Source organism: Marmota flaviventris, chromosome 4 (genome assembly GCF_047511675.1).
Source record: "Marmota flaviventris isolate mMarFla1 chromosome 4, mMarFla1.hap1, whole genome shotgun sequence".
In the NCBI taxonomy this organism is placed as follows: domain Eukaryota; kingdom Metazoa; phylum Chordata; class Mammalia; order Rodentia; family Sciuridae; genus Marmota; species Marmota flaviventris.
In genome coordinates, this window is record NC_092501.1 from 26,004,049 (window position 1) to 26,016,334 (window position 12,286).

Below are 12,286 nucleotides of genomic sequence, written 5' to 3' on the forward strand. Positions count from 1 at the left end.
ACCTGTGCTTTAATAAGCAGAAAAGAGGAACCAAGAACATGATAATAACCTGAAACACACCATTTATAATAAGCTGTTTTTGCCCCTTTAATATTCAACTTGATCTGGTACCCTTGTTTATTTATTCTTTTTTAAAAATATTTTTTAGTTTTTTTTTTTAGGTGGATACAATATTGTTATTTATTTTTATGTGGTGCTGAGGATCGAACTCAGTGCCTCACGCATGCCAGGCGAGCGTGCTACCACTTGAGCCATATCCCCAATGTGTTTATTTATTCTTAATGGAAAGGGTAGAGAGAATACTATAAACAAGAAGCCAATTTTTAATCCCAGCTTAGTCACTAGCAAGGATGAGGTAGAGTGTAATGAGGTATGGGGTTTTCTTATCCAAAAATGAGGAAATTGGATTGAATGACCTCTAAGGTCTAATTCTAAAAATCTATACTCAGCTGTCAGAGCTTCACAGAATTAGAACTTCTGTTGTATCATCAGGTCAGAGTGGGAAGAGAGAGAGAGGGAGAGGGGGAGGGGGAGGGGGAGGGGGAGGGGGAGGGAAAATGAAAGAGAAAAAGCACTGTTTTGTAGAATATTTGGGGGGGCATTCTCTCTTGAAGATAATTTTGTGTATGTGTGTGTGTGTGTTGTGTGTTGTGTGTGATTTTAGCTTCCTGTTGAAATCCCTCTAGAGCATTACTATTTCCAGGTGGCTTTTAGGGGTAGTGGTGTCTGGCCTGAGTTATCAGGCACAGAATACAGGTCCCACAGTATTGACTCTTAGAGGATCACAATGCTGGATCCTCCTCAAGACTGTTTGACTCTGCTGATGTCTCTGGCCATTGGGACACAGGTTGCCACTTGACCTGTGCCAAAATTGCTCTCTTCTCCTCCTCATATTTATCACTTTGTCATCCCTGATTCTGAATCCCAGAGATCAAGACTAGCAGTAGGCAAGCAGAGGAGTAATAAATCATTACTTCCCTTTCCTTTTCTCCAGGTTTCCTGCCCCTTACTTACCACATATCTACTGCTGAGCCTGCATCTTTGTTCTGTGTGCGTGCTGAGGACAAAAGCCATGTGTGCTACCCAGCCCTTTCTCTGTGCCTGTGAGTTTATTGAGTCTGATTCAGAGAGTTTGTCAGAACGTTGGGTTAAGGGGGTGAAGTAAGTAGCCCCTAACTCACTCAGCAAGGTGATCTTCATCAGGAGAGATATTTGAGCTAGGGATAGTCATTTTTATGTGGATTCTTAACTGTCTATCTTCATTTCCCTGCTCCAGGCTAAGCAAGCTATGTGTGAACCAGAATGGATTCCTGTGGAGCCTTTTTTCCCCTTTCTTTCTTTTTCCTTTTTTGCAGTTCATCCAACAGATCACTTGTTAACAGATACCATAAAAATGCCAACTGGGGCTGTAGCTCAGTGTCAAGAGTGTCTGCCTAGCATGCTTGAGGCCTTGGGTTCAATCCCCAGGACTGAAAAGAAAAAAAAAAAAAAAGGCAACTGTCTGTCATTTGCCTGATCATAAAATCATAGAGAACTTACATCAGGGCAGGGGTAAAAAGTTCATAAAGGAGGATGCCTGCCTTCTTCAATTCTAGTATGTCCTATTTCATTTGAGGGGAAAATTTAGGCTTTAGAAACAGAAGGTAGGTACAACCAGACTCTTGTACTTTCCTTGCCTGATATATATATTTTTTCTCTCCTTTGTTTTTAGTACTGGGGATTGAACTCAGGGCCTTGCATATGTTAGACAATCACTGTATCTCTGAGCTGTATCCCCAGTCCTTTGTTTTAAAATTTTATATTAAGACAGTGTTTTGCTAAGTTGTCCAGGCTGCCTCAATTTTGTGATCTTCCTGCCTTAGCCTCCTGAGTAGGTAGGATTACAGGCATGTGCCACCATAACTGGCCAGCCTGCTGTTTGTTTATTATACCTGTGCTGTTAGATAACTAGGGGAGAAAATTGTTGTATGATGGGCAGCAATGTCTATGGAGTCTTACTCCTACTGATCCTTCCCTGCTGTTCCAAATCAAAGCACACATCTCTAAGAGTAGTTAACTTAAAACAAAGCTCAGGCAGCATGGGAGAATGGAATTTTTTGCTGGCAAAGAAATAGATATGGTTTTAGAAAAGGAGAGATCAACTTTTTTTTGCATATGCGGAAGGAGGGAGGTATGAGGACAAGAAAACAGACCACAGAATGCTTGAAGTTGCTGACCCCGTTCTGAATAGTTTCCTATCAAGAAGGGGAATATGTACAGGAGCATTAGTCAAGATAGGTTCAGAAGCAGGATTCATTCCATGGACAGATGTCCTAGGTGAATGAGTGTAAGGCAACTGAGAATTTGCTTTATGTTTAGCACTTGTTTGCAAAAATGTCTTTAAAACTGTACTGTTAACCTAGGGACTTGAAGTCACTTTCTTTACTGAGATTACTCAGTTTTAGCAATCCCTTCCCCTCATTAAGGGTTGCAAGGCAGAGGAAATATTTTCAGTCAATATTTTCACTGTCAAAAGAGACAGAGCAAGCTTCACTTCTATTTGAATAGCTTAACACTTAAGTACTTTTTTTTTTCTTCATTAGCTACCTTACCACTTAGAGTGGAAGTTCTAAGTATTGCTGCCATATATGGTGACCAGTTAGAATGGATAGCAGTGATGTTTGAAACAGATAATATGACTAAAGCTTTTTAACATTAGATGCTTAGCAGCTTGAGGTGGAAGAGGACCCTCATTTTTACCTGTAAATTGAAGAAATCACTGTGTGGGAGTAAATTTGGAACATTGAGATGTCAGTTTTATAGTCAGATTTCTGAGTTTAATTGCTACTTAAGAAATGGTGAAACAAAGTAGGTTTTTTAAAACTTTATATGAGCAGATAAGCAGATGTGTGCCTGGGGAGGTTAGTGCTTACCTTACATATACCAACCTTATCTATTTTTTGGTTGTTGCTAGGGATTAAGCCTCAGGCTTTGCAAATGCTAGTCAAATAGTTTTTTGCTGAGCTATACCCCCAGTCCTTAATCTGCTCTTTAAAAGACTTGAGATAATAGACCCCCAAATCATAAGCAACAAAAGCATAATGGACAGATGGGATTATGTTAAACTAAGAAGGAAATGATCAGTTGATTAAGAGATAGCCTACAAAATGGGAGAAAATATTTGCAAACTATTCATTTGACAAGGATTGATATTCAGAATTGGTAAGGAACTAACAACAAAATGAAACAAACAAAAACTTTAATAACAACAAAGTAATTCAGTTAAAAAATGCACAGGGGACGAAGGGTGTAATTCAGTGGTAGAACATGAATACACCAGGCCCTGGGTTCAGTTCCTAGCATCAAAAAACAAAGGGCAAATGATTTGAATAGACATTTCACAAAAGAAGAAATACAAATGATCAACAAATATATGAAAAATGCGCAGTTACATTAGCCATCAGAGAAATGCAAATCAAAAATCACATGAGATATCTCATTCCAATTAGAATAACTTCTATCAAAAGGAAAAAAATAACAAATGGTGGGAGGATGTGGACAAGAGGGGTGGGATAATGTAAATTAGTATACACTGTGGGGTAATGTAAATTAGTATAGCCATTATGGAAGATCATATGAGAGTTCCTCAAAAAACTGAAAATAGGGGTTGGGGCTGTGGCTCAGTGGAAGAGCGCTTGCCTAGCATGTGTGAGGCACTGAGTTCGATCCTCAGCACCACATAAAAAATAAACGAAGGCATTCTGTCCATTTACAACTACAAAACAAACAAACAAACTGAAAATAGATCTACCAACTGTCTTACTTCTGGGTATATGTCCAATGGAAATTAAATTGTCATTATCAAAAAGATAACCTGTAGCCAGGTGCAGTGGCACATGCCGGTAATCCCAGCAGCTTGGGAGGCTGAGACAGGAGAATCGCGAGTTCAAAGCCAGCCTCAGCAATGGTGAGGCGCTAAGCAACTCAGTGAGACCCTATCTCTAAACAAAATGCAAAATAGGGCTGGGGATGTGGCTCAGGGGTTGAGTGCCCCCGAGTTTAATCCCTGGCACCAAAAAACCCCAAAGTACTCTCATGTTATTGCAGCATTATTCACAGTAGCCAAAATATGGAATCAACCTAAGTGCCCATTACCAGTTGAATGGATTTTTAAAATGTGTTATATATACACAATGGACTTATTATTAAGCCTTAAAAAGAATGAAGTCCTGTCATTTGCAGCAAAATGGATGGAACTGGAGGACAGTTGAATGAAATAAGCCAGGCACAGAAAGACAAATACTACATCTTCTCTTGGATATACAAAAGTTTTAAAAAGTCAATCCAAATGTGGAGTAGCAGTTACTAGAAGTTGAGAAGTGGATGTGGGAGAGACAGAGGGTCATTGTATAAAGAATACCAAAGACAAATGGAAGGAATAAGTTCCAGTGTTCAGTGGCACAATGGAGTGATTAAAATAACTTATTAAGTATTAGAAGAAAGGAGCTCTAAAGCTTCAAAGAAATAAATAATAAGGAGATAGAAATGCCGGTTACCCTGATTGGTACACACTGTCTTTGTGAGTTGAAATAGCACACTGTACCCCATAAATATATATAATTATTACTTGTCAATCAAAACAAAACACCGTGGTGGTTAAGGCTTACTCATGCTAACAACAGGGACATCTATAGATCTACTGTGCTTTCATTTAACTTTATTGATCATGGTTTGCATAGTTTGTTGATATCTTTTTTTTCCCCCCCTTAAAGCCTTGATAAATTTGCTGAAGTTCCTTATGTCAAATGAAACTGTACTTTTGGCCAAACACAACATTTTTACATTAGCCCTTATGGTGAGTAATACAAAATTTCTTTTTTGAAAGCCATATTCTAAGTCAGAAATGGGCTGATTTGAAAAAGGAGTTGATAGTCTGGGGACTGAGCTGTAGCGAGAATTTGGATATATTTTCCTTGTGGATCAGAATCTCTATAGACTAGTGTCCCTACTCGTACCTATGTATTTGACAAACATAGAACTCTTTTTTCCTTCATGAGAGTATATTGCCTGGCAGCTATGGGGGTAGGTCAGATTTCTGTGTATGAATAGTGAGCCTGATTCCAACTGAGAGACTTTACTTCACTACTATAGTCTCTACATTGGTAAATAACAAAGCATTTAGAGGTATCCCAGCCAGATGAGTGTTTCTGTCATGCCTGTGCTGGGTTTCTGAGGGACATTACAAATGCCTGTTGGTTGGTTATTTTGGGTACAAGAATACCATTATGTCTTTTGACTATCTCTATTTGTTTATGGATATTCAACATTTATGGGGGAAAAGTCCTGATCTGTAGACTAAGCTAATTTCCATTGTAGAATTGTACCCACCATGGCCAATTTCAAGCTATCTACATGACATTAGAGTCATACAGAGTTGAGAAGATATGTACTGTAGCACACCATTATATGGTATTCTCACCACTCAGATTATAAGAGATGTAAATTAATCTCAAGATCATAGGTCATAGTAAAAGAAAATAATTAGGAAGTGATAAGTTTATATTATTTATTTATTTTAATATAATTTATTTAATTGTACATTTATATGAATGAATTCTTAATATAAATTGCTATGTTTTACAACCAGTTTACACAGTCCCTGAAAATTTGACTGTCAGCTCTTGCAAGCCAGTAAGAGATGGTGATTTGCATACCACTGATAATACCTTTCTGATCTTCATAGCCTGATGCCTCTATATGGGCTATTGCTTCTTTTTTAGATTGTGAACTTATTTAATATGTTTATCACATATGGCGACACATTCCTACCAACCCCCAGCAGCTATGATGAACTTTACTATGAGATTATCCGCATGCACCAGAGCTTTGACAACCTCTACTCCATGGGTAAGCTATATTTTTCTGTTTTGTTTTGTTTTGTTTGCTCTGCTTTCTCCATCCCCTGTCTGTTTTTTGGCGAATAAAAGGGAAATATTATAAAAGATCGCACTCCAGTGGGTTGATGTCTTTGGTCAGCATAGAAGTACAGTGGTTTCCTCTTCTTAGGCAATAGGAAACTACACGTGGGCCATTTTGCCTTTAGGAACTCAGATTTCATCTCAGTGCAGAGCTGGTTATCAGCATTTTGTTGATGTTTATGAAAGGGAGAATAAAGAGGGTCTTGGATTCAGCAAATGCAGGTGAAATGGGGGTTAAAGAGTGGGTGGGATTTGATACCAGTAAATAGAAGAGCTTGGATTCCGGAGGAATATTGTATATTGCAAACCAATAAGAGATGGCGATTTGCATACCACTGATAATACCTTTGAGAAAGTACAGAGTTTTAAGGAATCTTACTGTACCTTTGTATTTTTATTTTTAGTATTACTTAAAGAAAGAGTGGGCATTGGATAAATATCATTTTTTTTTGTAAAGCTTTTAGTAATTGGCTCGCTAAAAATTTACAGCCACAGTGAGTATAAGGTAATGTATCTGCAAATTTGGGAAAAAGGCCTAGTGAATCCTAACTGGAGTGTGAAAGGTAAGGAAAGATATTTGTGGACTGTACAAAAACAGAAAGCCACTCAGTAAAACTATCTTATTTTAAAAATCCTGACACTAGCTTTATTGATGTATAACATATATAATAAATGTTGCACATTTAAAATATACATATTTTGATAAATTTTGATATATGTGAAATTATCATAGTGATTGAGATAATGAACATATTCATTATGTTCATTATTTCATTTATTATTTTATTCATTATGTTCATTCATTGCCTTCCTTGTGTCCTTGCTTCCTTGTGTTCCTTCTCTAATGTTCCTTTCCCCACCAGTACCTGCTGTGTCCCATCCCTTGGCAGCCATGGATCTCTTTTCTGTCACTATGTATTAGTTTGCTTCATCCCTCATGATGAGAATATTTGTAAAAACTCCAGCCTTGGAACTTCTATATAATGAGAAAAGTAGAGAGGATTTAGAACAAGTACCAAGAGAAAGAATAGAAGCAAACAGCGGAAAAGATGAGTTGTCTTGAGAGGATTTTTTTCTATAATAGACTTTAGCTTTTAGAGGAGTAGTAGAGGAATTTTTTTTTTTTTTTTTTTTGAGGATTGAACCCAGGGCCTTGTGCATGCAAGGCAAGCATTCTACCAACTGAGCTATGTCCCCAGCCTATAGAGAACTTTTAAGAGAGCCATGTATACCTTTGCTCTGGTGTCTTAGACAATGAGAGTAGGACCTTCTATTAGTAGGTTGGTTTCAACTTCAAGTGTCAGAAAATTCTGATTTAAACTATCTCAAACAATAGGAGAATTATTATACCTTATAATAACTCTAAGGAACAAAAATTATCATACCTGTAAGAATTCTTGAATGGTGGGTGGGCACAGTGGCGCATGCCTGCCAGCAATTCAGGAGGCTGAGGTAAGAAGATCACGAGTTCAAAGCCAGCCTTAGCAACTTAGTGAGGCCCTAAGCAACTTAGTGAGATCCTGTCTCAAAATAAAAAATAAAAAGGGCTGGGTATGTGGCTCAGTGGTTAAGCGCCCCTGGGTTTAATCTCCAGTACCACAAAAATAAAGAAAGAATTCTAGAATGGTATGATCAGTTGCTCAGCAATGTCTGCAAGAACCCAGGTTTTTCTGTTTCTCTGCTCTCTCATTCTCAAAGTAAGAGCTTTAGTATCAAGTCAGCTCCCCTCAAAACAGCAAGTTCTGGTTGTAATGTCAAGATACATCTCTTTTTTTAGGAGATAGGAAGTCATCTTTGAGAACCTTTCAACTGACTTCTCATTGGCCAGATGTGCTCAGTGTACCTTGTTGTGGTTTGTATCTGCTTGGCTTTACCAAAATCCTTGTTTTCTGAAAATGTAGAATTTTCTAAGGTTGAAGAACTGCTTCAGAGGCTTTGGCATTCATCTGTAGATGAATAAAAATGTCTTTCAGTGAGGAAAGGAAGGGTGAGTTTGGAAGAGATATTTTTTGAAAGCCTCACGTACCTGCCCAACTTGGCCATTTTTCCAGTCAAATGGGATAAGCCCTTGTGTAGCTTCAGCAACAAGATAGAGACGATATCTATGAATTCCCACATTTACCTATGGAATGAAAATTTAATTAGGAAGCACAAATAGCAAAGTAAAACTTTTCATTAACCGCTGGGTGCAGTGATGTACATCTGTAATCAGAGCTACTCAGGAGGCAGGAAATGGCAAGTTTGAGGCTAGCCTAGGCAACTTAGAGATCTTGTTTCAAAATAAAAAAAATAGCCGAACATGGCAGTGCATGCCTGTAGTCCCAGTAGTTTGAGAGGCTGAGAGAGGAGGATCTCGAATTCAAAGCTAGCCTCAGCAACTTAGCGAGGCCCTAAGCAACTCAGTGAGATCCTGTCTCTAAATAAAATACAAAATAGGGATGGGTATGTGGCTCAGTGGTCGAGTGCCCCTGAGTTCAATCCCTGACACCCCAAAAAATAAAATAAAAAAGGGTTAAGGATGTAGTTCAGTGGTAGGGTGCCCCTGGGTTTTATCCCCAGCACTGGGGGAAAAACATTACTAATTGAAGTACCATCGATATTTTGTTATCAGTGCTCCCCATTTCATGTTAAATTGTGATAAAACTTGTGGTAGAAAAAAAGGTTTTTTAAGTTAAGTTTCTTGAAGCATAATTTATATAGACAATAAAATTCACTTTTTTATTTGTACCAATGATTGAACCCAGGGCACTTAACCACTCAGTCACGTCCCTAACCCTTATTCATATTTTATTTAGACACAGGGTCTCACTAAGCTGCTGAAGCTGACTTTGAACTCACAATCCTCCTGTCTCAGCCACCTGAGCCACTGGGATAAAATTCACCCTTTTAAACGTACAGTTCTAAATTTTAAAAAATGCATTTAGTAGTATAATTATCACTAAAATAAAATATAAGTGTTTCATCATTCCAAAAATTTCCCTTGTGCTCTTATGAGGTCAACTCCTCTGCCTACTCTCAACCCCTAACACCACAAATCTGTTTTCTGTTGCTTGATTCTTCTCCTGTTTTGGGTCATAAACATTGTGATTTTTGTGATACGGATGCTGGGTTTTATTGCTACTTTAATGTTGGGCATTGTTCTGGAATGTGTTTATGTGATGTGGAAACAGTTTGATTCTTTCAAGGTTTGTTTTTAAGGGTTGACAAGGGCAGGTCAAGAACAACTTTTAATGTAGGATAACTTGACTCTGTTACTAGTGCAGTACCCATTTGCAGAGTCTACCTGATTGACACTCCATATATTAGTAGGTCTTTTCACTCCTGCTGGTGGAGCCTGCCATGAGCTCCCCAATCCCTCCTTTCCCATGGTTTGTCCTCAGCCTTGGGTAGTTTCCTTTTCCATATGTTCACATTAGGGCTCAGCAAGAGACATAAGTATACTTGTCCACAGAACTCTAGAGCTTTCTGTCAAAATCCCTCCTTGCCAGCTCTTTGCCCCATACTTTCTAGATGCCTTGTCCTTTCCAAAGGCTGATCTCTGTCTTCAATTTGGCAAGACTTCTGTTTTCTGTTTAGGTTCCTCCTCCCTGCTACTTGGAAACTTCTCCATGTAATTAGTTGGGGTAATCATAGGGTGCATGTTTGTTTTCCATCTGTCAGGTATCACAGCTCCATTTTGCCTGTTTTCCAGTGTCTGATAACCATTGTTTCATATATTTTGCCCAGTGTTTTAAGGGAGGAGGGTAAATTGTGTCTTGTTATCTCATCATGGCTAGCAGAACACAGTTTACTGAGACTTTTTTTTGTGTGTGTGTGTGTCTGTGTGTGGTGTATACCAAGGATTGAACTCAGGAACACTCAACCACTTAGCCATATCCCTAGCCCTATTTTATTAGAGACAGGATCTCACTGAATTGCTTAGGGCCTTGCTGTTGCTGAGGCTGACTTTGAACTTGCAGTCCTCCTGTCTCAGCCTCCTAAGCTGCTGGGATTACAGGCATGCACCACCATGCCTGGCATTACTGAGATATTTTTGATAAAGGCACTTGCTTAATGTTCTTATGGTATTATTAAAAAAATTTTTTTCAGTTGTAGGTGGACACAATACCTTTATTTTATTTATTTATTTTTATGTGGTGCTGAGGATCAAACCTAGTGCCTCGTGCATGCTAGGTGAGCACTCTACCACTGATTCTAGTACTATTATGTAATAATTTTCATGTTGTATATTGCTTCACATGCACACATAGTTTAATATAGTTGTAATCGTAATATATTATTTTGTGGGTTTTTTTGATAGTGGGGATTGAATCCAGGGCCATTTTATCATTAAGCTACATCCCCTGTCCTTTTTATTTTTTATTTTGAGACAGGGTCTCAGCTGAGGCTGAGCTCCAATTTGCAGTCCTCCTGCCTTAGCCTCGTGAGTTGCTGGGATTATAGGTGTGTGCCATCACACTGGCTTTATTTTTTAAATTTTGTGTTTTTAACTTAAATACTACTCTTCCTCTTCCCTCTTCCCTCCTCCCCCTTCTTTTTCTTCCTCCTCCTCTTCCTCTTTTTCTTCTCCTCCTCCCCTCCTTCTCTTGCCTCTTCTTCCCTCTGCCTTTTCCTCCTCCTCTTTCTCTTCTTCCTCCTTCTCCTCCTTCTCTTCCTCCTCCTTCTCTTCCTCCTCTTCCTCCTCCTTCTTCTCTTCCTCCTCCTCCTCCTCCCCTCTACCTCCTCCTCCTTCTCCTGCTTCTTCTCCACCTTCTTCTTCTCATCCTCCTTTTTTTGTTGCTGTACCAAAGATTGAAATCATGCTAACCAAGCCAATGCTTGACCCCACAACTTCCTTACTTATTTTTTAAGTCTCTGTTTTAATGGCTACATAATATGTAATTTTTGCATAACATAATTTACTACACAAATGATTGCTTTAGTACGAGGCATTTAAGGCATTTTAAAATAATTTTCTTTTTTACATTTAGTAGAGAACATAGAAACCAATGGCATTTGGGCGCGATGGTGCATGCCTGTAATCCCAGCGACTCGGGAGGCTGAGGCAGGAGGATCTCGAGTTCAAAACTAGCCTTAGCAATTTAGTGAGGAGCTAAGCAACTCAGTGAGACCCTGTCTCTAATAAAATACAAAATAGGGTTAGGGATGTGGCTCAGTGGTAGAGTGCCCCTGAGTTCAATCCCTGATACTCCCCCCCCTGCAAAAAAAAACCCTAATGGCATTACTAAAAGAATTTCATGGTGAGGTCATATGGTTGCCTATCCACTAAGGAACAGAGCTGACAGGATATTTTGGAGAAATAATTTGTGGGCAAGTTAAACACCTCTTAAAATTTGAAGAGGGGGGCTGGGGATGTGGCTCAAGTGGTAACGCGCTCCCCTGGCATGCGTGCGGCCCGGGTTCGATCCTCAGCACCACATACAAACAAAGATGTTGTGTCCACCGAAAACTAGAAAATAAATATTAAAAAATTCTCTCTCTCTCTCTCTCTCTCTCTCTCTCTCTCCCTCTCTCTTTAAAAAAAAAAAAAATTGAAGAGGGGACAATTCAGTTCATATATGTTCATATAAGGTTATAGATGTATACTACAATTCCATATATGTTTAGGTCCCTATAATCAGAAAACTTATGATCTAGTAAAAAAAATCAATGCATCTAAGTAATCTTCACATTTGAGTTGAAAAAGACATGTCTGACCTGTTGAAGCAATTTGGTTCATTTCATGAATAAATTTGCATATACAATAAGTGGAACCTGAATTCGGAATGGAGAACCCTAACTTGAAACTATCCCAATTTTTCTTGCAGTCAACCTTATAAATTAGAAAAGCAGCACTCTGATAATGTTTTACTAAGGCTTCCATCTTGTCTTCTCTTTTATAAAATTACATGTATTTATAAAATGGAGGCATTGATAGAACAGATGCAGAACAGCCAGATGAGTTTTATTAACCGATCACAGCCCCAGGCCTTCCCTCTGATAGAGCTACTGCTGCTATTCTTCTTGCTTGGGATCCTGGATCAGGAGCATATGGTGATGGTATTCAGTATGACATTCCTATGCAAACTGATCATGCGTTTCTTTCTTTCTCCTTTTTGATTGAACCCAGCAACACTTTAAAACCCTGAGTTACATTCCCAGTCCTTTTTATTTTTTACTTTGAGATAGGGTCTTGCTAAATTGCTAAGGCTGGCCTCAAATTTAATCCTCCTGCCTCAGCCTCCCAAGTTGAAGGGTTATAGGTGTCTACTACTTGATCACACATTTCTTAATGTTAGGCCCTCTTTTTTTCCTTCCTTCCTTTGGAAAGTCTTAGGTAGATTTATTCA

At 38.7% G+C, this 12,286-nt stretch overlaps 1 protein-coding gene across 2 annotated transcripts in view; it reads left to right on the plus strand.

The window, feature by feature from the left end:
• Positions 1–12,286, plus strand: part of Armh3 (armadillo like helical domain containing 3) — a 184,564-nt gene that overhangs the window by 81,870 nt on the left and 90,408 nt on the right. Inside the window, exons 21-22 of one of the 2 annotated variants that reach the window (XM_027930423.2) lie at positions 4,752–4,834; positions 5,760–5,886. The exons of the other annotated variant lie outside the window; for it this stretch is intronic. Of the exons in view, the coding sequence (XP_027786224.1) occupies positions 4,752–4,834; positions 5,760–5,886 (210 nt within the window). The remainder of the gene's footprint in view (positions 1–4,751; positions 4,835–5,759; positions 5,887–12,286) is intronic. 2 annotated transcript variants of the gene reach the window in all.